Below are 27,616 nucleotides of genomic sequence, written 5' to 3' on the forward strand. Positions count from 1 at the left end.
GTACTTGGGTAAATGTACTTAGATGATCACATTCCACCACCACCAGTATCAGAGTAGACAGAATCAAGGAACGACCTGCTGTGAGACTGGACCATTTTCACACTTAACTGAATTTCTTCTGATTTCATTGAACAAAAACAGGCAGTCAGTATGAAATTCAATCTTTATCAAAAAAAAGTGATGATATTGACTTCTTTTACACTTGTTATAGGAAAGGTGATCTCCACCTGCAAACTCTTTGTCAATGGCTCTGTGCTCGATGACCTGGGAGAAATAACGCAAACAGTTAATTCACCAGAAAGGTGATTTAAAACCCCTCTCAGTGTGCACCATTTCAATCTCATTATGTTTCATAATTTGAGTTGTAATATCAATATTTATTTATTCCAGATTTAAGGTTACTCTGAGTGAAGTGAAAGGGGATGTGGAGCGGATACCCAGCTCTAATCCTGACTCATTGAATGATCTAGACTTGGATGAGTATATTTGTCTTTTAAAAGAGTCCCAGATCAAGGATCAATGTCAGGAATCATTTTTCAAGTTGACAGCTGACCAGATGAAGCCTGGAAGTCAGAACAAAGGTAACTCAACGTTCCTGGCAGCGCTTAAAGAATATCTGTCTCTTATTTACTCCCTTCCACTCAAGTAACTGATTTGACCGTGACACCGATCTTCTTTCTCTCTAAAAATATGTTTACATCTGTCAAAGATCTCCTCCTGCCAGAAGAGCTCATGGTTGTCAACTACTTGTCACAATTGAAGAGACATTTATCCACACTGAAAGCCATGTTGTCCAGGTTGAGGACCCTTCCTGTGGCCGACCCTCTGCTGAGCTCAAGAGGAGATACCCTCTCTGAGGACACCATATTCAGGTTTGAATGTTCAGTGGTTGTTGCATCCTCAAATATGCTTTTAAGGTGCAAGAAATGATTCTTACCTGCTTTATTGTTCCATTCATTTCCTGGTTTGTGTGTAATGTTAAAACTTGTTTCAGGCACTGTGCGTCTTATGAGAAGCCTCCTGATGTGACCGCCACTGATGTTCAGACGTGTGCAAACATTGACACAATGAATCTGAGCCAGGAAGATTACACTGCCTTTTCAAGCATCCATGTTGTTCCTGAACAGCTGGATGAAGACACTCCAGTCGTGGATGTGCTTCATAGAGGTGAAGACAAGATGAGATCTATTTTAGATCAAAGTAAAATGCACAGGCAAGTTAGATGAAACATTTTAGTCACAAATCTTCACGTTTCCCTTTCAGATGTATCAGTACCAGTAGACATTTCCCGTGAAATACCAGAGGACTCCAGCAAGATGAATAGAGGCCTGGTACAGTCAGAAGTGGCAGGTTAAAGTTACTGTAGGAGCCATTTTTTATGTTGTGCAGGTATTTGTTTTTCCACTAGGGGAAGTATATTTCAGTTACTTTCTTTTACCCCAAACCTTGCCCCAGCTGTTGTTGATCAGAAGTGTTGATTAGTTTGAGTGGAGTGGTGGTGGAAGACACACACAGTTTTTACACGGCAGCCAGAGAAACAGTAGAATCTCTTTTTGTTCTGTCAATTTACCTTATCCTTTTTGTTCAAATAAACGGGAACCTCACCCAAAGATATTACTTTTACAACTTTTCTTTTTTATTCGCTCTGGAGTCGAGTCAAGAACGAACCATCCCAAACCACCACAGGTGACAAGTTTTGCTTTTTGAATAGTCACCACACAAGTAAAAACTGTTTGCCCTGGATGGAGGACAAGTAAAGAGCTTTGCCCTGGATGAAGGAAACAGCATTGTTGGAAAGAGGCTGCTGCTGCTTGGATCAAGAGGAGGCCATGGAGCTTGCAACCCCTCCCTCCTGTTCATCAGACAGAGCCAGAGGAGAAAGGTAAAGGACGCAGCAGACAATAAAACTGCATGATTGAAGAAACTGAGCCTGTTTGAGTGATTTAATGGAACTGGACAGTCTTGATGCATTGGATTGTGGAACTGGATGTCATGGATGTTGATGAAATGAAAGTTAATTGGAAAAAGGAGGAAATAATCAGCACCTGTGAATGACTGCAATTGTTCTGCTGCTGACGTCACAAGTTGACATATTTACAGTGTGGAAATGGATGAAAATGCTGATGTTGAAAATGTTCTTGAGGAGCGTGTTGCAAAAAGTGATGTTCCAACTGCTAAAGGTGATGTTGCAAAAATTGAGGAGCGTGCTGTAAAAAGTGATGTTGAAAAAAGAGAAAGAAAATTAACTGCAAAAGGTGTTTCACTGCTAATTGAAAACCTGCAAAGGAACCGGAAGTTAACCTTGAATCAAGCATCCAAAATCAAGTTGCAGATCAATAATCTGTTATGTGACAAAATAACAAGTGATACTTTGTGCAGTGTTGAAACCCTTTTAAATGAGTTTAACAAACTGTGTGAAGCTGCTGCTGAAACTCATGGTGCATTGATGGAAATGCCACTGCCTGAAGAAGAATACAAAAGGCAGCAAACATGGTTTGAACAGAAGTTTAAAGCAAATGAGAAATTCATGTGTGATGTGTATAAATGGTTGAAGGATGCACCAGAACATTGTGACAAACAGTCTGTAATACAGGAGGATGAGATTCAATTAAATGCTGACCAGGAGGATGAGATTCAACCCAATGACAGTATTTCAAATGTTCTCCCCCCTGGAAAAACACGGGTCTCATCTAAGTCTAAATCTTCATCCAAATCTTCCATCACAAGTTCTGCATGCTTACGAGCAAAGGCTGAAAAGGCAGCATTGATCCAACACATGGCTGCTTTGGAGAAAAAACATGCACTGGAGGCTCAGGAGGAGAAACTGCATGCAGAACAGGAACGATTAAAAAGACAAAAGGAACAACTGGAAATGGAAACCCAACTAGCTGCTGCTACAGCTAAAATAGCCATACTGGAAAGCAGTATGGTGGGAAGTGGCTCTACACCATCTGATGGAATGAATTCATATTTCGATAAAGCCACAAAATCAAAAATGGAAATGTCACAGAGGTCAAAGTTTGAAACAGTGCAACAACCACTCTCACAGCAACCACCTTCACACCTTCAGGATGCACGCCCTAAAGAAAGAAAGTATGTACAAACACAGCCTACAGAAACCTTCACTTCAATACAACCTATGCAATTCCTACCAAGAGCACCAGGAGGCAACACAACTGTCTTCAACTCACTGCAAGGTCACAGGTCAAGCAATGTTTGTACCACGCCACAAATGAACACAAATGAAAATAAAATACAGGACATTGGCAACATTATGCAGCGACAAACAGAAATCACTGCTCAGCTGGTTCAACAACAACACTCAGCATCTCTTCCACCTCGAGCAATACCCATATTTGATGGTGACCCTCTACAGTATGGATCTTTTATCATGGCATTTGAACAGGGAGTTGAAAGAAAAGTCAATAATCTCCAGGACTGCTTGTACTACCTGGAACAACACACCAGGGGGCAACCTAGAGAATTGATCAGAAGCTGCTATCACATGTCAAATGATCAAGGCTATCACAGAGCCAAATACTTGTTAAAGGAACACTTTGGCAATGAAATGAAGATTGGGGCTGCTTACATGGAAAAGGCTTTAAGTTGGCCACCAATAAAAGCTGAAGATGTTGGTTCTCTTCAAACATACATGTTGTTTTTGAGAGGATGTTGTAACATGATGGAAAGTCTACAGTATATGGCAGAAATGAATGTACCATCAAACCTGAAACAGCTTGTGATGAAACTGCCCTACAAATTAAGAGAAAGATGGAGAGCAGCTGTTTGTGACCTACAGGAGAGACGTGGAAGTAGAGTTTTGTTCTCTGATTTGGTCAACTTTCTGGAACATCAGATCAAAATTCTCTCTGATCCTGTCTTTGGTAACTTGCAAGACACACAAACTGCTACATTTAAAGGAAAAGCTCCCACAAGATTTTCACCCAGGAATAAAAATCCAGCAACTGTGGCAGCTGTAAGCACTTCAGCAGGTATAAAGTCTGCACAAACACCGCTCATCCATGCCTTGTCTCTATCAAAAGGCAAGACCACATCATGTTGCATATGTAAAGAGGATCACGCAATAGAAGATTGTGTACATCTTAAGAACAAAGTGCATCGTGAGAAACTTGATCTTTTAAGGCAAAGTGGTGTTTGTTTTGGTTGTCTAAAACCAGGTCATATCAGCAAAAGCTGCAAGAAACGTCTAACGTGTGATGTATGTAACTTCAGACATCCCACAATGCTTCACAACCCAGCTAAATTCAGAGCATTTGAGCAATCAAGCAACACGGTTGTCCCTCAGCAGACCTGTGCTCGCACTGGGGCCGGTACGCAGAAATGTGTTCTCTCAATTGTACCTGTACAAGTAAAGGCTAAGAATGGAGACAAAATTTTGACCACTTACGCTTTTCTTGACCCAGGAAGCTCAGCTACCTTTTGTACAGAACGCCTGATGAGACAGCTGAACATGGACAGCATCCAAACACACATCTTCCTGCGAACAATGGGACAAGCACATACTGTAAAGACTCATGTTCTGACTGGACTGGAAGTAGCTGGTTATGATGAGAACAGGTTTCTAGACCTACCTGAGGTTTACACTCAGCAAACCATGCCGGTTACAAGACACAATATTGTAACAGAAAAGGATCTGAGAAAATGGCCTTACCTGGAAAAGATTAAAGTTCCCGAGCTTGAAGTTGGAGTGGATTTGTTGATTGGCACAAATGCCTCAAAGCTTTTGGAACCGTGGGAAATTATTAACAGCTGTAATGACGGACCCTATGCTGTTCGGACCCTATTGGGGTGGGTGGTGAACGGCCCACTTAAAGGAAGTGGAAGTGATGCAGGGAAGAATGGCTGCCCTACTGTCACTGTCAATAAGATCTCCATTGATAAAGTGGAACAGTTGTTAATCACGCAATACAACCAGGACTTCAATGAAAGGTCATGTGATGACGCTTTAATATCAAGAGAAGACATGAGATTTCTTCACATAATGGAAAAAACAATTCGCCTTGAAAACAACCACTATTGTGTTGATTTACCCTTTAAAGTTGATAATGTCATAATGCCAAACAATCGATGCATTGCTGAACAGCGAGTCATGAGTTTGAAAAGAAAGTTTCAGAGGAACACAGAATATCATCAGGAGTATGTGCACTTCCTAAATGATGTCATCAAAAATGGTTATGCGGAGCAGGTGCCTCAACAGCAACTGAATGGAACTGAAGGTAAAATCTGGTACATACCACATCATGGGGTTTATCATCCCAAAAAGAAAACATTGAGAGTTGTATTTGACTGTGGAGCAAGTTTCAAGGGCACATCTTTGAACAGCCAGCTGTTGCAAGGTCCTGATCTCACAAATTCCCTTTTTGGCGTTCTTCTCAGATTTAGACAAGAAGCAGTTGCCATCATGACCGATGTGCAGGCTATGTTTCACCAGGTTCATGTGTCTCAGAAACACGTTGATTTCCTTCGATTTTTGTGGTGGCATAATGGAGATGTGACACAACCTGTGGTGGACTTCAGAATGAAGGTTCATATTTTTGGAGCAACTTCATCACCGAGCTGCGCCAATTATGCCTTGAAAAGAGTTGCTGATGACAACACGGCTCAGTACAGTGACGAAGTATTAAAGACCATCAAGCAAAACTTTTACGTGGACGATTGTTTAAAGTCTGTGTCATCAGAAGAGGAAGCTTTGCAAATGGTACAAGATCTCACTGCTGCATGTGCCAAAGGAGGCTTTCGGCTCTCAAAGTGGATGAGCAACAGTCGAGCAGTTATTGCAAGCATCCCTGAAGAAAATCGTTCCAAAGCAACCAAAGAACTCAATTTGGATAAAGACAATTTACCTGTTGAAAGAGCTCTTGGATTGCACTGGTGTGCGGAATCAGACATGTTCATGTTCAAGATTGCACTGGAAAGTCGTCCATGTACCCGCCGTGGAATCTTGTCAGTGGTTAATTCTATCTATGACCCTCTTGGTTTCTTGTCACCGTTCACACTGCCTCCCAAGCTGATGCTGCAAGAGCTGTGCAAAAGAAAAATTGGTTGGGATGACACAATACCACCAACCTTTCTGCAGAAGTGGACACAGTGGCTGATAAATCTGCACAAATTGTCACTGTTAAAGGTGGAACGGTGCATCAAGCCAAAGAACTTTGGAAAGGTAAGCAATGCACAGCTGCATCACTTCTCAGATGCTAGTGAACACGGATATGGCGCTGTTTCTTATCTGAGATTGAAAGGCATCTCTGATGAAGTTAACATTGCTTTCATGATTGGAAAATCCAGAGTCACTCCCATGAAACAAACCACAATACCAAGGCTTGAACTCACTGCTGCTGTATTAGCTGTCAGACTGGATAAGATGATTACCAAGGAGCTGCAACTGGAATTGGACCAGTCAGTGTTCTGGACCGATAGCACGACTGTGCTTAATTACATTTCAAGTGAAACAAAGAGATTCCACACATTTGTGGCGAACAGAGTGGCTGTCATAAGAGAAGCCACAGAGGTGGCCCAGTGGAGGTACATTGGCTCTAAGCAGAACCCCGCTGATGAGGCTTCAAGAGGACTGTCAGCTGATGATTTTCTGAAATGTGAACGATGGCTCAAAGGACCAGAGTTTCTGCTGACTGAGGAAAGAACATGGCCAAAACAGGAGGTAAACAAACCTGCCGTCACCTTGGATGACCCTGAGGTTAAACAAGACCTCACAGTTAATGCTTGTGTTGTTGATGATGCATCCAATACCATGAACAAGCTTCTGACCTACTTTTCAGACTGGGAAAAACTCAAAACTTCAGTCGCCTGGTTTTTGAAGTTTAAAGATCTGCTTCAACAGCTAAGGAAAAACGGTAAAGCATGCAATAAAGGACATCAGCAACACAAAGCAAATATGAATGTTCAATCATTGACACGGGATGACTTACATACTGCAGAACTGGAAATTGCACGCCTCTGCCAACAGCAAAGATTTCACAGGGAAATCTCTCTCTTGGAGAAAGGCGCATCATCTGTGCCAACCAACAGTGACATCTACAGGTTGGATCCCATACTCCAAGATGGGCTGTTGAGAGTAGGAGGTCGTCTGAGAAAAGCATCCATGCCTGAGACAGTAAAACATCCAATAATTCTGTCTAAAGATCAACACATATCCAAACTTATCTTACAACACATTCACAAGCAAGTGGGTCACGCTGGACGCAATCACATGATATCTACACTTCGAAAAACCTACTGGATAACAAATGCAAACTCAGCCTGCAGAAAAATCATTGCTGATTGTGTTACCTGTCGTCGTCTTCAAGGCAGAGTTGGAGAACAAAAAATGTCTGACCTTCCAGCTGAAAGACTCCTGCCAGATTTACCACCATTTACTAATGCAGGTGTGGATTATTTCGGCCCTATTGACATCAAAAGAGGTCGCAGCATGGTCAAAAGGTATGGTGTAATCTTCACATGCATGACTAGTCGGGCAGTACACCTTGAAGCAGCCCACTTACTAACAACAGATTCATGCATAAATGCCATCCGACGGTTCATGTGTCGACGTGGGCAAGTCTACAACCTCAGGTCAGACAACGGCACCAATTTTGTTGGAGCTGAAAGAGAGTTAAGGGAAGCTCTTAAAGCCCTGGATCACAACAAAATTCAAAGTGCTTTGGCAAAAAGAGGAATAGCATGGACATTCAACCCTCCTGCTGCATCTCACTATGGCGGAACATGGGAGCGGATTATTCGCCTCATACGAAAGGTGCTGTATTCCATTGTCAAACAGCAAACTATGGATGATGAAAGCTTTTGCACTATCCTTTGTGAAATTGAAGCCATTCTCAACAGTCGCCCAATAACCAAACTATCCGATGACCCTAATGACCTGGAAACACTTACACCCAACCACATTCTTCTGCTGAAGGCCAAACCTCTTCTTCCTCCTGGACTGTTTGATGATAGTGATGTATACATCAAACGAAGATGGAGACAGGTATAGTACCTGTCAGACTTATTTTGGAAGCGGTGGGTAAGAGAGTACCTTCCACTGCTCCAAGAAAGACAAAAGTGGACAAAGCCACGAAGGAATTTTTCTGTGGACGACATTGTTATTATCATGGACCCTTCTGCTCCAAGAAGTTCATGGCTAATGGGTAAAGTGACCAAAACCTTTCCAGACAGGAGAGGTGTTGTCCGGTCAGTTCAGCTGAAGACCAAGACAGGCTTTCTGGAGAGACCTGTCACAAAACTCTGCATGCTGTTGGAGACATAAAGATTGTTATTAAAGACTGAAATATGGATTGACTTCTAAAGAAAGAAGATTTGATTTATGGACATTTACTTCTAAAGAAAGAAGAAGAAGATTTGCACACACATACACATCCTTTTTGGCTCCTTTTTGAAATATGTTTATATAATTGTAAGTGCACACCAACACAATTATGGGGCCGGTGTGTAGGAGCCATTTTTTATGTTGTGCAGGTATTTGTTTTTCCACTAGGGGAAGTATATTTCAGTTACTTTCTTTTACCCCAAACCTTGCCCCAGCTGTTGTTGATCAGAAGTGTTGATTAGTTTGAGTGGAGTGGTGGTGGAAGACACACACAGTTTTTACACGGCAGCCAGAGAAACAGTAGAATCTCTTTTTGTTCTGTCAATTTACCTTATCCTTTTTGTTCAAATAAACGGGAACCTCACCCAAAGATATTACTTTTACAACTTTTCTTTTTTATTCGCTCTGGAGTCGAGTCAAGAACGAACCATCCCAAACCACCACAGGTGACAAGTTTTGCTTTTTGAATAGTCACCACAGTTACAAAGACTGACTTGTTAGTTGATCATGTGTGGACATGTTGTTTTTTTGTTGGTGTTTCTTTGTAACTTTGGTTTTGAAAGGTGCTGTAGAAATACAGTTTTAATAGAAAGAGACAGTTGTTCTTACATTAGCGCTCATTTGGTGCAGTTTCATGTCAGTGTGAATATCCTAAAGCTTGTCACTCCATTGTGAAAAGTTTTACTGAGATGCAGTCAAAACACACAAATTCCCAGAGTCTGATGTCACTGATAAGTCCGAATGGTGTTGTTTTTGTCACCTTGATGAAATACTTGTAAAAATCCAAATATAGATGTTTCTCAGACTTTTAAGAGTCTATTAACTTGAGAGCTTCCCGTGAGGCCATACAAAAAGATTTACAAGCACAGGAGACAGCAGTTGTTTTGTGAAACCCAGAAAGAAAAAAAGTGTGAGACACCGTAACAATCCCACACATTTCTTTCTCTTTTTGTCAGATATAGAACAAAAGCACTTCTTTTTCTTAAGGTTGTCTTTGAACTACAATATAGTCAAACCTTCTGTGAGATCTGATGTAGAATCACCTGGCATGAAGCGATTCAGTGACAAAGTGTTTGTGTTACTGTCTGCTCTGTTCATGTTCATGATATACTGGACAGACACACCTGCATGTATCTGCATAGGTTCAGTCATATCCTTGGTATCAGCTCTATATATACCGTCTTTTGATAGAGTAGTAAATAACGCCTCCCTGTGGTGAAAAACATGCAGTGCCCCTGCAGGAAAAAAAACCCCATTCAAAAGCTGTGAATGGGCTATCTAACAGTAATACCTTCGTGAGGATTCAGCAGTAGTGGAGGAAGTATTCTGATCTTTAGTGAACGTAGTAACACTGCAAAGTATTGCAGTGTAGAAATACTCTGTTTAAATTCATATTAGCATCCAAGTATACTTTAAGTACCAAATATATGTTCTCATCAGGCAAAGTGGCTCATTTGGGTATAATATTTATTATATAACGCTGCAGCTTTGCATTTCATTGTATTTTATCTGCTGGCCTTAATGAGAATCTACCACAACAAATATGAAAATATGAAGTCAGAAGTGATGTGGTGAGATTGCTTCTTTCTTGCTTTAATGTTCTGGCACACTTTGGTGTGGAGCTCCTGTATCCAATAAGAAGATGTTTTCTGTTTTCCTAATTTTTTATCTTATTTTAATAATGCCTTCACAAATTAATACACACACAGAGAAACAAACAAAACATTCAAAGGGTGGTGAGCCTCTTGTCTAATGGAGCTGGGGTTAAAAAACAAAAAACATTCTGTCCTGCATACAACACCCTCTGTCCTTAGACCCTCGACTCGGATGAGGAAAAACTCCACGAAGAAAAAAGGGAGAAACCTCAGGAAGAGCAACAGAGGAGGGATCCCTCTCCCAGGATGGACAGGCATGACTACGGAAGAGTATTAGGGCCAGGGATGAGGGAAAAAATGAGAGGAGAAAGGTTTTTTTTCCATTATGCACTTCAAGAAAAAAGTCTAAATGTTGCATAATGAAAATAAAAAACTTCCTCCTGACATTTTTTTTCTCACCCCTGGCCCTAATACTCTTCTGTACATGACAGATGTTGTAAGTACAGAACCGAACAATGTTTACAATCTATCTGTAATTTAAAGAGATGACCAAGAGATGATGTCAATTTGGGGGTCAGTATCTTGCTCAAGGATACTGCCAGGTCTCTAATTCAGGCTTAAGGGTTAAAGGGTTAGGGTTCAGGGACTTTAAGGAGGGTCACACCTACAGACAATTTAGACTAACCGATTAACCTTACTTTTTTGTGCGTCTTTTGACTGTGGGAGGAAGCCGGAGCACCCGGAGAGAACCCACAATGGTTAAGGGTTAGGGCTCAGGAGTTCAGGGACGAGCTACTGTGATCTGAACTCTGGTCTTATTCTTAGCTGAGCCTCTCACATCTGATCTGGAGAGCACTGACTTTTTTAGACTAACGATTAACTTAACTTTTTTTGCATGTCTTTGGACTGTGGGAGGAAGCCGGAGCACACTCTTAATCGGTGGGATCAGTGGACGGGTCAGAGACATCCTGGCCGGCAGGTCCGGCAGGGGGGAAAGTGGACCGGGTTTTGATTGTTGGCAGGTTTTGATTGTCTTTTCAATCCTCATCTCCTTCCTCTTAATCTCTGGGATCAGCGGATGGGTCAGAGACATCCCGGCCGGCAGGGCTGGCAGGTCCGGCAGGGCTGGCACGTCCGGCAGGGGGGGAAGTCTTCGAGGTTTTGATTGTTGGCAGGTTTTGATTGTCTTTTCAATTCTCATCTCCTTCCTTTTAATCGGTGGGATCAGTGGACGGGTCAGAGACATCCCAGCCGGCAGGGCCCGCAGGACCGGCACATCCAACAGGGGGGGAAGTCTACGAGGTTTTGATTGTTGGCAGGTTTTGATTGTCTTTTCAATTCTCATCTCCTTCCTCTTAATCTCTGGGATCAGTGGACGGGTCAGGTCCGGCAGGGGGGGAAGTTGTCCTTTTCTGTTCATCTTCTTATCTTGAAGAAATTGACGCACTTTACTGAAAATCTTGCTTCGATATAGCTGGGATAAAACCTGGCTTTGTATATTCCTGAACTGACTGCAACACCTCTACTACTGTGATGTGTGTCTTATAGCAGTGATCAGAGGAATGGAAGGAATGGTCACACTCAATCAAAGAGTTTGCCAGCTTTAGAATCCAGATCAAAGCCCCAGTTCTCCATTTCAATCAATAACATTCTCTCCTGCTCTCCCATTGGTTGATAGCCATGCTGATAGTGTTGGTGTAATAATGTATCCAGTCGCATAAAATCAAAACCATCTTCATGTCAAATGGGCTATGTGAGAAAGTATGTTTTCATGCGATGTGACCCTTTAATTCATCTGCCAACCCCCAAGTCCTCAAGACTTCCCCACAATGCAACTCCTGCATGGATGTCTTAGTATTATAATGGACAATAAAAGATGATTAATGGAAGATTTAACAAATAAGTCAACGCATCAATTAACTGCTTTTCCTAGATGCTTCAAATATAATTTTCTACCAATTTTCGCAATTTTGCGATTAATGCTATCAATTAGGGTGAACGAACAACTGATTCATCCTCAATAAACGATCTTTGGCTGCGTCTCTGCTGGACACAACAGCTCGTTGTCATTATGTAAGTTTGATGCTAACTAGCACAGTCGGGTTATTCAAGTTTTATCTGCTCAATTTGCGTCGTTTAAGCTTTAGTTTCAGCAGATTAATGTACGAGTCCAAGGCGATGGAAAATAAGTTAGCCAAACAGCGTTGTAACTTTGCTAGCTTACTCGGAAAACATAGCTAAGCTAACTAACTAGCTAACCAAGCTAAAGTAGCTGTTGTAATAACGTTAGACATCTTAAGTAACGTTACTCTTTATTATCGGAGTACTTGTACTTGACTTGAGTATTTCCATTTTCTGCGACATTATACTTCTACTCCAGTAAAATTCAGACTGAAGTATTGCTGTTTTTACTCCAATGCATTCATGTAATGCCTTTTATTAATACAAAATATAAACAAATAAATGATCGTGATTATGATTAGACTTTATTGATCCTGGGGGGAAATACACAAGCCACAGTATGTGAAGTAATTAAACATTTACCCACCTTTATCAGCTAATCTTATGAGTAATTTACACATTAATGCATGACTATAATCTAGGGATATAACGTGATTCTGATGTCGGCCATTTTGCATAATGAGTACTTATATTTGTGTTATACATACATGTAAGTACACTTAAAATTAGTCAGGGATATGTTAGTGTTTCACTGGATTGCTTTTCTTCTGGGATTTGTGTTTTGTGAATAAGTTTTGGGGACCAAAATTAAGAAATTAAAAAGAAAGAATCATGACATCAATGTTTGCCTTAATTATATGTGTACTGTTCTTTGTATGACTTTCACAGGTCAGAAAATGACAGCTGTTTTCCTGCTCAGATTTTCTCTGCTAACAGATATAAAGCTCTCGACTATGTTTTTGAGGTGAGTGTGTGGCTTGTTAATTTTTCCTCACAGTTTGTCATTAAACCCTGATGCCATGTTGCCCTGCCTCCCTCCTTCGCCTGTCTGTCTTCCTTTCAGGCCACCACTAATCAGAACGTAATGATGAATTTGCTGGCGCTGCCAACACCTTACTTCACTGGCGCTAGTGACCTGTACCCCCACAGCGGAAAGCTGCCTGATGTCACCTACAGGACACCGTGGGTCAGAGGTACACAAGTCGACCCTGGTTTTGGCATGTTTTATGAGTCATGACGAGGGATTAGATTTAAGTTCAACACAATATATAGCCCGATGTTCTGTGGCCCAGTCCATTTTGTACTAACTTTTGGTTTTCATTTAATTGAACAAATTGAACAAACAGGCAGTCGGTATGAAATTCAAACTTTATCAAAAAAAGTGATGATATTGACTTTTACACTTGTTATAGGAAAGGTGATCTCCACCTGCAAACTCTTTGTCAATGGCTCTGTGCTCGATGACCTGGGAGAAATAACGCAAACAGTTAATTCACCAGAAAGGTGATTTGAAACCCCTCTCAGTGTGCACCATTTCAATCTCATTATGTTTCATAATTTGAGTTGTAATATCAATATTTATTTATTCCAGATTTAAGGTTACTCTGAGTGAAGTGAAAGGGGATGTGGAGCGGATACCCAGCTCTAATCCTGACTCATTGAATGATCTAGACTTGGATGAGTATATTTGTCTTTTAAAAGAGTCCCAGATCAAGGATCAATGTCAGGAAACATTTTTCAAGTTGACAGCTGACCAGATGAAGCCTGGAAGTCAGAACAAAGGTAACTCAACGTTCCTGGCAGCACTTAAAGAATATCTGTCTCTCATTTACTCCCTTCCACTCAAGTAACTGATTTGACTGTGACACCGATCTTCTTTCTCTCTAAAAATATGTTGACATCTGTCAAAGATCTCCTCCTGCCAGAAGAGCTCATGGCTGTCGACTACCTGTCACAATTTAAGAGACATTTACCCACGCTGAAAGCCATGTTGTCGAGGTTGAGGACCCTTCCTGTGGCCGACCCTCTGCTGAGCTCAGCAGGAGATACCCTCTCTGAGGACACCATATTCAGGTTTGAATGTTCAGTGGTTGTTTCATCCTCAAATATGCTTTTAAGGTGCAAGAAATGATTCTTACCTGCTTTATTGTTCCATTCATTTCCTGGTTTGTGTGTAATGTTAAAACTTGTTTCAGGCACTGTGCGTCTTATGAGAAGCCTCCTGATGTGACCGCCACTGATGTTCAGACGTGTGCAAACATTAATGAGGAGTTTGTTAAAGAGTCACTGATGAAGGAAGAGGTAGTTAAAAATGATAAATACCAAAAGGTGTGCTTATGTATGAAATGGTTTTAACATTGGTAATTTTTTCTCTATAGTCTCTGCTATTGCCAGTTGTAGTGGACACAATGAATCTGAGCCAGGAAGATTACACTGCCTTTTCAAGCATCCATGGTCGTATGAATGTTGTTCCTGAACAGCTGGATGAAGACACTCCAGTCGTGGATGTGCTTCATAGAGGTGAAGACAAGATGAGATCTATTTTAGATCAAATTAAAATGCACAGGCAAGTTAGCTGAAACACTTTAGTCACAAATCTTCACGTTTCCCTTTCAGATGTATCAGTACCAGCAGACATTTCCCATGAAATGGGAAGTCCAAATGAGGAGTCCAGCAAGATGAATAGAGGCCTGGTAGAGTCAGAAGTGGCAGGTAAAAGTTAGAAAGACTGACTTGTTAGTTGACCATGTGTGGACAGAAATCTTTTCTACAGCAGCTGATTTACCAAAGTTTACCACTGCTAGCAGCGATGGAAGAAGTATTCAAACCAAATGCTCGAGTAAAAGTCGCAGTACTCACTATTAAATCACAAGTAACAGTCCTGCATTCCAGATTTTACTTCACTTACTAGTACTCATTTTGCAAAATGGCCCCGATCAGTGTTATACTATTGGATCATTATTAATGATGTTTATATGTGTAAGCAGTACTGTTGTGTGTCTCAACATATTAGCTTCTGACAGTAATGGATGCTACACATCCTGAACAAAAAGAGAAGCCTGTTAATTTCTTCAATAAAATTAAATAAATACTCCTACGCCTTTCACATGTTGCTTCATCACATTTGCTCAGTGCTTGATTGCCAACAGGTGTTTCTTTAAATAATCAGGTGCTGATTAGCGGAGAATCCCGCGAGGTCATATTACCTTATACAAACACACTTCAAAAATCAACAGCAATGGGCAGCAGCAACTGCAATTCCACTATTCAAGTCTATAAACAATTTCCACTTTACAAAAGATACAACTCAGAGTACACAGTCTGGCTGATCCATCTACAATACTACAGAAGATAAGCAGATACAGAACGCATACCATTTCATAAAATATCATAGATATATCACAGAGTACAGAGTACATGAATTTCCTCACAAGAGACATGTCAAAATGGTAGAAAAGATTAGAAAAAGAGTGAAATACATTAAACTACGTCACAAAAGTCCGGATGTATGCATTGCCAAATGCCAACAATCTAATTAATTGAAAAAAGTAGAAATAATAGAATAATGAATAAATAATATAAATCAGGAAAAAGAGGTTATTATTACAGAATTCTTTCAATGTCAAACCCACCAACTACAGCTCTACTCACCTTTTATAAGTATGAGGCTGGTAGCTGCTATGTTCTTAAAAGTAATGTTCCTCTCAGGACGTGTGATCCCTCTGACTGAAATGGAGCTGGACATAACTTTGACGTCAACTCCCAAAACCAGTCCAACCCAGATCTGTCTGTCCACATGTGAACTCCAGAAGGAGGAGTTGTCACCGCACAGCAGACGGTGAGTGATGGTACCAAGTTACCATGTGGTCAGACTGGTAATACAGCCGTTATCCTGGTGAGATTTTCATATATTTTTTATCAGTTACTGAACTTACGGAAAGAAAACTCACTTAAATTGCTCTGATAGTCAAATAGTGGACGTGAAAAGCATTTCTATTACAAAAAAGATGAACAAAATCCTATTGAGACAGTAGCCACACAATTTACATGTCAAATTCGTCTTTTTAATGCAATTGTTGCGCCATGTAGAGAAACTCTTATATCATTAAGGATTGTCTTGTAGGTCTTTGGTGTCAACAAGCACTCAGAGAGAGATGGAGGCGGCACTTTGGAGGGCAGAGAAGCATCCGACCTCTGTGGTGGGCTTTGTGTTGGCAGGTAATTACAAGGTTTTGCTTTACAGTTTTGTAATTAAAGGGCCACTACTCCAATTCGCCATCGGTGATAAGCGTATGATAGCAAAGCTGTGAAGCTTACTCGTTTTTAAATTGAATTTTTTACAAACTTCCACAAATTCTTGAACAAACAAACATTCTGACAAACAGACAAATAAGATGCATTTAGGAACATTCACATATAGGTGCAACCTAATTAAAATATTCAAATAAAGATTAGACAAACATAGAGAAGTGTAAAAGACCCTAGCTAAATTTGTAGGCTTGGTCTGTTAACTATAACATGGGTTGGTTGTAATAAACACAAGATTGTAGTTTTCTTATCTGTGCTGCTTAGTTTAACATTAGCTGTAACATAACAGGATATCCAAAACTTCTATCCACAACAACTGGATAATTGGGCATCCTAGCACATAACCAAATAGCTTAAAGCAGACTGTTTTATTATGTTGTGTTGGAGTTTGTGTGTGATGTAGACGAGAAAGACAGACATGGGAATATCTCCTCTTGATATTATTTTAATGAAGATCAATCTTCAGTCGATATGTTACAACTCATATGAAATATCACATAAATATTCACTATGACGTTAAAACACAAGCCCACAGTGGACACAAACTGTAGCAAAAATGTAGATGAATATTTCATGTCAACAAAAAACTCTTTGGACACTTATTTTTACTGTAGGGTTCCACATAATGTGTGCATGTACTGCAACACTACAGCACAGAGTATTGTAGATGTAATAAAGAACACACCTGGTTCCTGGATATTTCTGGATTACACAAACACACACACTTATACACACAATCAGTGACACGTTAAAGTGCCTTGGCCTCCGTCATGAAGGGCTGCTTTAAGCTTTTCAAACCACCAGATGTCGTTGTTCTTCCTGAATTTAAAGCTTCAAATCGGTTTGTTAGAATGAGATTTAAAGGATACAACAGAGTTTTTGGGGGACACCTCTGCTTCTGCAGCCTCTAAGAAGCAGACATTCATTTATTACTATACAGTTGTATACACACATGCATGTTTATTAGCTCATTGTTCAGGATAATCCTTAGTAGTTTTCTTTAGGTTTTTGTCAGAAGAAAATTGTTTGCTGGTGCCTCATTTATTTAAAGTATAGGAATACCTAATATTTAAACATTTTATTGCAAATTGAGTTTGTTTAGTTATTTATAGTTAAACACAAAATGTTGACAAATACTATGTGAAAGGCTCTTTGTTTTAGAGACCTACAGTATACAACATATGTCTTTTACAAAGAATGTAATTTAAAATCTAATCTGCTGTTTTTCTTCCAGAGCCTCAAATATGTGACTCACCTGTTGAGTTCCATCCTCTGTCTGAGGCCTTGAAAGTTATAAAGTTGGAGAAACAAAATTTTGTCTGCGTTGATGACAAACTGCAGACTGAGACGGAGACAGGAGACCTGGAGGTTTATTTGTGTGGCAACTGTGAGTTCACGGAGGACACGAGATCTGAGTTTACCCCCACCAAGCAACTAGCGATGGAAGACTTCAAAAAACTGTCACCTGAACATGACGAGGGTGGGTAGTGTTTTTTATTGAATCAGTTTTGTTAGAGGATGGAAGTGAATATGGTAATTATATCAAAGTAGAGTGGGAAGTGGGAATACATACAACAACAACATATTTTTATTAGAACATTTATCTCTATTTATAGAAAGAGTTGCAGCCTAACCTCCTGATTATTGCTCTTTATGTATTGCATCCAACCAGTCTTAGTGATTTAGAGCATTAAAATTGTAGAGATTTAGAGATTGTTGCAGCAGATTTCTGACATATTATCTCGTCTCCTCTGGTCTCAGTCACAGACAGATTGATCCTAGTGAATCCTTCAAATAAAACTCAGTTTCCTCACCTGGAGAAATCTGAAGCAGTTGCTTTTCCTGCTAAAGCTTCTACAGATGGTACCCTTCTTCAAAGTGAAACAGAAGCTGACTCGTGTCAGGAGACCTTCCTGATGCACACTGTCAACACCTTCAATAAGGAAGTAAAACCTGCTGCTGCCAACAAAGATGAAACTTCAGACGAGAGGTTTTCAGATGTTGTAGCTGTGTTTTCTGCTCATAAGATCAACACAGAGGGAGACAACCGTAAGACAGAGCAGAGCGTCTACACTCTCGAGAAGACTGCATCCTCAACAGTGAAAATCAGAGACAATCAAAAACGTCCACCAGAGAAGGACCTGGACCCATTGTCCTATTTCATGATACTGAGATCTCAACAGACTGCTCCAGTTACTGCAACATCTCAAAGCTTAACCAGCACTAAGACAGGTTAACTTTTGTTGCTGCTGTGGCTAATTTGGTTGAATTGAATTAATAATGTGTTAGCGCCTTTATGTTTTGCAGCGTGATTTTTATACATTTTTCTCCTGATAACTTTGTTTTTTGTACACATGCATGTCACAAAAATGATTAATTGCAGCCTATTTGTAGGTAGGTATTTCACTTTGGTACTTATCCTACTTGCAGTGTGGTCTAATAACTCAGTTGTCACACACTGTGATCTCGTCTCTTCCTCTTTTTAGCAGTACCACCGGTGAACCAACAAACACCTGAGTTGCAGCCTCCTCCAGAGCAGATGCAAAGATCAGACAGGAAGCCGACATGTATGAGTGGTGCTGTCTCACAAAATGTTACCAGAGAGCAGATTTGATTTTGGTTTAAACTTTGGTGCCATCTGGTGGTCATATTAAGAAAATGTGGCCTCCGGATCTGTGGGCACAAGCCAATCAAATGCAACTTTGCACATATTAAGTATTATTATCTTAAATATTTTTATCTTGTGTTAATTTCTGTTGTTGTGTGGTACACGAATGTCATGAAAATAAATAATAACACAGCTTTAAATGGTTTGTCAAGTAAGCAATTAGATGATTGATATAGTTAAAATAAATCTGCAAAATATTTTGGTGGTCAAAAATCTTAATTAAGTGATTAATAGATAAATCACTAAAATGATCTGTAGAACAGTCCATCATGTAAATAACTGCTAGTTTATTTATTAATTTCATTTAAACAGTTTCAAGATAGATAGAAGATACTTCACTTTGGTACTTATCCTACTTGTAGTGTGGTCTAATAACTCATTTATGTCACACACTGTGATCTCATCTCTTCGCTTTTTAGCAGCACCACCAGTAAACCAACAAACACCTGAGCTGCAGCCTCCTCCAGAGCAGATGCAAAGATCAGACAGGAGGCCAACGTATATGAGTTGTGCGGTGTCAGGAAATGTTACCAGAGAGCAGAAATCAGCTTTTCAGTCGACGGGTCAACTTATCAGTCGTCCTGTCAGTCAGCCCATCCCTCAGAACAGATGGGACAGCAGAGTGGTACAAGTCCAGGCTACTGGTACGACACTTTCACAGCACCTTCACCTTCATGTATACCAAAACATGTGACTAAAACCGTCCTAGTTGGATGAAAGCATTGTTAAGATGGTTCAGATAGTGTTTGAAGTCTGTTTTTTAAACCCCTGTGTGCTGCCTTACAGACAGCCAGCAGCGTGCGTACTGTGAGCTGCTGGCCTTCGCTCAGCCTTGTTTGAACTCTGCCAGACAGCTGGGGCTCAACTTCCCGGTGTGGGGAGACTTCAGCTGCCTGGCCCCAGACCAAACACACTTCCTGCTCAAGCAGCAGGAGAAGGCACTCTGCAGGGCGCATGGACAGAGCGCAGAACTGGTCAGAGGTATAAAATGTAATTTCAAAATGCAAAAATAAATTTGTAAAGCCTAAAGATTACTGGCTTTTAACTGTGTATGGTAGTAATGAGATATTAATGTAGTAAATCTTCATAGGAAAAAGTATGAAATCTACTGTTTGTGTTGTGCTGCATGCAGATCAGGAACTGCTTTTGAACCAGGCGGGTCTGATACACATGCTGGTGACATTCAAGGAGCTGCTGCTGAAGTGCAACCTCAGTACTGCATTGGGTCAGTCTAAACTTACTTTAAAGACCACTTTAAAGCTTGGTGTCTAATCTGAACTAGTTCTATAGTTAAGATTTAAATGTTCATACTTAATATAGAAAAACATCCTCAGCTATAAATGTTTTTATTTAAAATGTATTAAGGGTTTAGCACTTTAAACTTTGTTTTAACAGGATGGAGTGGGTGTGGTTGAGCAAAGCAAACAGCTAAACAAGTCTCATTACGTTCAGTCGAAACCAATGGGAAAGTTAGGGGTTTTAACAGAAAAAGCTCATGCAAATGAACCGAAACACTTTTAAATTTGGCTTAAAATGTTATGGCCATGAACTGTAAGACCCTGTCGCTCAGAAGAAGCTGAGTGAGTATGTATGTTTTTAAAGTTAAAATGTTTATCAGAAGCAAAAGATCTTCATTGACTGTTTTTTTTTTTTTTGCCAAAACAAACTATATAAACAAACTCTTCTTTTTTTGTAACTGAATAAACAAACTGACCTTAAAGGACAACACAATTTCATACTGTTTTACCTTTCTAGCTTCAAACACTGTTCTAGGGACCTTATTTTCCTCTGAGAACAGCTTGTTTATTCAGTTATGGAAAAGATAAATATTTCTGAGTCTGTAAAACTACGTAGTGCCCCTTTAACTTAATCAAAGCTACGGTTATTTTCCCAGTTGTGATCCATCAGTGTGTGTTTAACGATTCCTGAACCCCTGACTCTAGAATAGTATATACCAAAAATGAGATGTTTACGGTCTTGTCCTTATGCACTGAAGAGTACCTGAAGCAGGCAGCTGAGGCGTGCACAGAGCCAAGTCTGAAGCAGCTGCTCAGGAGGCTGCAGATCATCCTCTACCTCAGTCACAAGGACCTGGAGTCCAACCTCAAACTGCAGCAGCTGCAACAGCTGCTGGCTGCATGGTTGCACAGCAGGAAAGAACAGGACACCGTGGACAAAGTCAGTCTTCACATTGAGAGGAGGAATATAGTTTTTTGTTAAATAATTAATTGTTAATTAATTGTGTACAAATTGTGTCACATACATGTATTGCATTTTGGAAACACCTGCTATAGTTGCAGTAGGTTAAGAAGATGAAGTAAGATAACATAAAATGCAATTATATTGTTCCATTAATCATATATAACAATATGATCACAATCACAATAAAATGTTTATTTGCTCTGGTCTTGGCTGTCTTTCTGTAGATTCTTGTCGTACTGTCAGTTGACTGTGAAGACAGCAGATCTATAATCATCAACAGCTTGAGCCAAGTGACTGGTGAGCAACTCTTGATCATTTTTTAGCCATTTCACTAATCAACTATCAACAGCACTACTAATAAACTAAAGTGATGTGATTTAATACAAACTAATTAACGAGGACCTTTTCACTTGTGATTCTGGGCTACAAACTCACAAATCACAACCCAAAACAAAAGAGTCATATTACTTGTAATAATAATTTTACAAACACATGATCATGAATGTGTCATGCTTGTTTTTTGTCATCTCAGGTGCTCCTGTAACTACAGTTTCTCCTGAGAAGGACAAGAATAAATTGAATGGTGCCAGTGTGGTCAGCAGGTAAAAATGTGCCCTATTTATCACAATAATTACAATCATATTTAAGAGTGTTTGTCATTAAATACATCCAGATTTTGGGGTAGTTATTTCATGTCTTGTCACTTATAAGACCTATACAGCAAATAACTGTTTACAGTACTCTTTAGTTTGAGGTTGTTGCCCCTGAGGCTTTCATTAGGGCAAAGTATCACTCCATACTGTACGAATAAAGAGCAGAAGTGCTTTGACATACCAGAGTAACAGTAATAGTTGCTGTGCTAAAGGAAGTTTTCAAGCTGCTATGTTGAAGTGTTGTTTTCACACTCCCATCCTGTTCCACCAGCATACGCGACAGTGTGTGTGTGGTGGTGTGTGAGCAGCATGTAGGTCCCGACTTCCCCTGGAGCTGTTTCTCCCTGGTGGTGGAGTACGACCATCCAGGCCAGTCACCATGGGTGGCAGTCTGCAGGGAGAGGAGCATCAGTCACCTCGCCTTTGACACAATCATGTCCGACCCTGGTCAGCTGCCACCAAAAATATGTTATACACACTATTATACAGTGATGTGTTAAGTGATTTGTTTTACTCTAACTATGTGTGTGTTTTTTCCCCAACAGAGAAGGAAAAGGCCTCGTGGTGCCTGGAGGACAATGTGCCGTATGTCTTGCTTGTGACAGAGGGGCTTCTCAACTGTCCACTGCTGCTGCAGACACTCGAGTCAGGGTACGTTTTCACATTCATCTAGTCTGATTTAATCATATCCAGCTAGCAAGAATGACAACAACCTACTATCTAATTGGACTTCCATTTTTAGACAAAACCCCCATGGGATTAATTGTCAGCAAAAATCGTTTTGACAGTTTTACAGTCCAGTAAGACTCCATGCCAACCACAAACCTCATGATCTGATTTCTATGTTCTACTGTAAGAGCAGGCTCTGAATATGATAACCTATTAAATATAAGTATGGATGGAGGCAGGATGAGGTGTCACTGAAAACTTTTGCTTTGTTTTCATTAAACCATTAGATATTGAAAAAGTAAAAAGGTCATCATGCATGACTTCTTATTGTATATATAGAAGTTCTTTACTTCTACCTGGCTATAGGTGGTTATTAAGGCTGCAAATAACAAGTGTTTTCAGTATCAATGTTTTCATTCAGTATTAATATTTTTGATGAATCATTTAAATAGAGAAAACAGTGAAAAATGTTCATGCGTATCCCGACTTTGTTCACTCGACATTTATATCAAAGAGAAAAAGCAACAAACCATTGTCACATGGTGGTGGCTGGAGCCAGAGAATAACTGTACCTATGAAATCAGTTATCGAAACTGTTGCCAATTAACTCTCTGGAGATTTAATAATTATTTTCATTATTTCAACTTTAGTGTTTATGCTACTGTATCTCTCTTGAGGTAAAACTTACTGTAATGAAGTTTCAGCTGGCTAAGGTGGTTTTTGAGGCATCAGGTCAGGACACAGAGACTGGAACTACTGAAGGTTTTAGGCATCAGGTACGAAGGCACAAATATACTTTGGTGTGGGGTTAAACAGTGTGTGGTCTTTAACAGCAGACTTATCCTCATTACGAATGTTATAAACAACAGTTACAAGTGACGGGCCCTGTATTAGTTAACTGAAGAGTCCACATAGTTTCTGTCATCTAGAGCCTTTTCTACACTCTACACTCCAGACAGGATATTATCTAAGAGGACAAGCTGAGAGTAAATCTCTGCAGAAATATTATTACAACCAGGCTTTTAAAAATGTTCAGCCAATAATAATTTAAATGCCATAGGTGGAAAGGTGTCTGTATGTGTGTGTGTTATGATACAGGTTTAACATAACTATGCTGGAGAGGAGCCACTGTCCGTCGTTGCAGATGCTCGGAGGGACTCATCACTACGCTGTGATCACTGTGGATGAAAGCACTGCTGTCATCATTCAGGTACCAGAGACACCTGCTGCATACAGAAGCAGAATCAGAATCAGAATCCTTAAATTGTCGTTGCACAAGTGTACAACGAAATTCTAGCAGCATCCGAGTATTTCACACAACAAAATAGAGTAAAAAGTGCAAGGCAAGTAAGTAAAATGGTACAGCCCTCTATGAAAGATACTTTAAAGGACAGATGCACACGAATCTATGATGCTGAAATTCTTCCATGTTGTTATCTTCCCCTACTGAGCTTCTTTGGTATTGCATGGGAATGCGTCAAAATACGTAATTTATTAATTAATTGTGTGTGATTTTGTGCGTGTGGGCGAGCAGGAGGAGGATGAACTGTGTCAGGAGCGAGCCAGTGAAAGAGTAGTGATGAGGCTGACCGCTCTCTCTTTGCAATACAACTGCTGTTGGCTCATCCTGCACTGCCCAGACAGCCAGGGAGGAGGGTCAGTGTCTACACACACACACACACACACACACACACACAGACACACACACACACACACACACACACACACACAGGCAGACATCTCATACATAAAGGCTCACCATCGCTGCTTCTGTCTGTGTGATGGCAGATTTTCCAGTGAATCCTTCAGCCACCTGGTGCTGGTTTATTCGTCTCTGGTTCTCTTCGGCATGAAGTCAGAGAGTCTAGATGTTAAGGTAGAACACAAACACAACACAAATGTATTTTTCTGACCTCAACTGTTCATGGTTTTTTACTATATATCCTTGTTTCCTAAGTCATAGAGTACTACCAGTCATATAGTGGTAAAAGTTCACCCCATCATTCGGTCGTTCTGTTTCATCATTAAAATGTTTTTTTAATTGACTCTCTCTGCCCACTATATCTCTTAAAAAATAAAGTTACTTGTAAATTACAGTGGTAGGAAAAATAACGATATAAACCACCTCTACTGTGTTTGTCAGGTGCTGATTGTGTCTGAGTTGACGGAAATAGCCAATTGGATCAGTCGCATCTGCTTCCACAGCCTGATGGCTGATGACAGGGACCCTCTCCACTACCTGGACAGAGACTGGCTGACTGTGATTCCCTCAAAGGTGATTTATCCATGCGAAGATGCATAGATCAGTCTAGTATTTGGTTGAGAGGGTTTTCCTTTGGCTTCATTAATGACTTGTAGGATCATTTCATGGTTAACGCCTGAAGAGAGGCTCCTGCTGTGCCTCCAACTTTTGTTTTCTTTCTCTCTAGGAGGAAAAGTCGCTACTCCAGTTCCCATGTATCAACCCTCTTGTTAGTCAGCTAATGCTGAGGAGAGCACAATCCTTCCACTGGCTCCTTGGGGCCTCTCTATCCCAGCTGAAGAAGCTGCTCCCTCAGGTGCCACAGAAAGTCCTCAAGGTGATCAGAGATACATCAGTACAGTTAATGTCAGTGGCTCTCAATACTGGGTCTGAAGCACACCAGAGGTTGACAAACTCCAATTTATGGGATGAAGAGATTTAAAAACTATGAATTATTTATTTATCATCCACTGATCTTTTTACAAATAGTAAGTTTGAATTAAACAAAAAAGGAGAAAAAGTATCTACACTTTCAACTATAATTGTTTGTTAATATGTTGACTCCTGCTAGCCTGGTTCCAGACTTGAATCACTGTTCGGTGATTCAAACAGTATTTCAGCTGGTTGAAGATTAGGGCGACCAATCAGAGTGTTGTGGGCAGAAAAAAAACACAGCTGTACAGGTTGTTTGTGCTTTTATAACCAAGAAACTGGCATATTTTCTCGACTGCTTAATTTAGCTACTCCTACTTAAAACAACCGTTACCACAGTTTCCGTGGCAACTGAAAACGATGTTGGCAGCAGACACATGTCATTTGCTAATTAACTGTTTCGGGCCAAACACAACAAAATGACCCCCCCTCCTCCCAGCTATGGTGTTGACTAACATGAACACAATGTCAGGATGAATGAATGAAGTAAAATGGTTGTTCAGTCTGATTATCAGACTAGATTCCTGTTACTTTTGTTGTGACTGTTTGTCTTAGAATAATCTAAAAAACACATGAACCTGCAGTTTGATTATCCAGTTGCAGAAAAGTAAGCCATCAAACACATTCAATTAAGTCATAGCAGCCATTGTGGTTTTCAAGTTGGGATAAAACTGCTTCATTCAACATGAAACAGTTCATGTGATTTATCATGTTTTTGGTGAGCTGACTAAGAATTTGGAATATTTTTTCAATTCAAATATCAATTAATCTAATGATTATTCTCTCAACTAATCACTGAATAAGTCTATGAAATGTCATGAAGTAGTGAAAAACACTCAACACAACCTCCAAAAGCCCAAAGTAACGCTTTCATATTACAAGATTTGTCCAACCAACAGTGGAATACTAAAATAAATCTCATTTACTAATGTGTGGCAAAGAAGAGCGGCGAATCCTCTCATTTGAGAAGCTAGAATCAGCAAATGTTTGCTCGAATGATGTTAAATGATTAACAGAATTTCAAAATGTGTGGCAAAATCATCTGTAGGTCAGTTTATACATGTCCAGTACTTAATAGTCCCTCTACTCCTGGTTTTAGCTGTTCAGTGACACCACCTCCCTATACACACGGACCGCAGACCCAAACCAGCCAGAGTCTCAGACGGTCGTCACTCAGACAAACCAACAAACCTGCCTGCCGAGCAGTCCATGGAGTACCACTGCTGACCCGAAGCACATAAACTCTGACCCTCAACCAGAACCCCCCACCAACCCCCATCCAGAACTATTCAGTAGTGGCCACAACGCCAGCTTCCTGCTCGGAACTGATTGCACCTTCTGTGATCCAGACTCCAAGGTGCAGAATGACGACACAGATTTCAGACTTGACCTGAGTTCCTCCTTTGGCAAGCGAGATGTTCACCTCAAGTGGAGCTGGACCAGCGGTGATCCATGGAAAGAGGAGGACAGAGGCAGAGATGAGGTGAAGCCTTCTGGATGGAGAGGCAGAGCTGGAGCAGTGGGGGGAGTTGTTGAGAGAGTAAAGGATGAGTGGACACCAACAAAGCTGGACAGTCCTTTCAAGCTGGACTCCATGTTTAGCTACAGCCCCATCCTGCAACAGCCAGCCGACAGTCACATGTCAACATACTCTACAGTCCAGCATCCAGATAGCCGCCACATTTTCTACGATCTGAGCCCTCCTGTAGAGGTCACGCTGTGGGATCGAGGGCAGAGCAGCAACCACGGCCTTACCAGTGGAGGGTCAACAGTTTCAGCCAACTATGGCTCCAAATGCTGGATAGGGCAAGAGAGGAAGAGGAGTGGTGAGGCTGCAGGTTTGGTTGGAGCAGGTGAATGATAGTGGCTGTAGGTGCTTTTCCATCCACCTGTTCTGTGAGAAGGAGAATGTAACCGTCTTCAAATATATCCATGAAACAAATGCCACATTTCTGTCATGTTATGCACAGTTTTTCATCATTTCAGGTTTGATTTGCGCTCTTTTTAAGTACATCATCTCGCTTCGCTCTCTTCCTCTGCTATAATTTGATGCCACCTTACTGAAGAATTAGTGCGTTCAGCTGTTTTTCTTAATAACCCAACTCCTAATAATCACATAACAGCAGTGAATGGAAAAAGTGCTTTTTCATATTTCTAGAAAATTGCTAAAATTTAAAAAAAAAATTGCCTTTTTAAAGCTTTATTGAACAGATTGAGGTATTTACTTGTGTTTTTTTGTTTTTTTGCAGTGTTGACACCACCGAAGAAGGGCAGGTTAAGCTATGAGAGGGTACCGGGCAGAAGTGACGGACAGACAAGGCTTAAATTGTTTTAGGCATGAATGCTTTGTCTCTGTGGGCTTTTTGAGAATGAAAAAAATGAGAGCAATATATCCCTACAGTTTTGATACATTCAGGTTATTAATTACATAAAAGTTGAGCTTCAGAGTTTTTATTAATAGGAATATTAACTTAAGTTAAAGGTTGGCTAGTTCAACTGCAAAAATTCTGCATTGCAAGCTATGTTTCCTGGACTTTTTTTGAA

At 40.4% G+C, this 27,616-nt stretch overlaps 1 protein-coding gene across 1 annotated transcript; it reads left to right on the top strand.

Annotated features, from left to right (window-relative positions):
- The first annotated feature begins 786 nt into the window (after nt 1-786).
- On the top strand, nt 787-27,407 carry shoc1 (shortage in chiasmata 1). Its single transcript, XM_073465720.1, is given in 32 exon segments — nt 787-872; nt 995-1,167; nt 1,264-1,336; nt 5,398-6,872; nt 7,326-7,458; nt 12,787-12,862; nt 12,962-13,091; nt 13,311-13,401; nt 13,490-13,680; nt 13,809-13,971; nt 14,094-14,199; nt 14,277-14,418; nt 14,515-14,610; nt 15,607-15,736; nt 16,022-16,116; nt 17,441-17,686; nt 17,968-18,438; nt 19,294-19,518; nt 19,661-19,855; nt 20,007-20,099; nt 20,871-21,052; nt 21,301-21,373; nt 21,609-21,678; nt 22,001-22,176; nt 22,275-22,380; nt 23,497-23,608; nt 23,933-24,054; nt 24,187-24,274; nt 24,542-24,673; nt 24,783-24,977; nt 26,172-26,925; nt 27,322-27,407. Coding segments are annotated over 32 exon segments (6,486 nt in total).
- Nucleotides 27,408-27,616: the final 209 nt, after the last annotated feature.

The sequence above is a fragment of the Pagrus major genome, chromosome 5 (assembly GCF_040436345.1).
Source record: "Pagrus major chromosome 5, Pma_NU_1.0".
Classification (NCBI taxonomy): domain Eukaryota; kingdom Metazoa; phylum Chordata; class Actinopteri; order Spariformes; family Sparidae; genus Pagrus; species Pagrus major.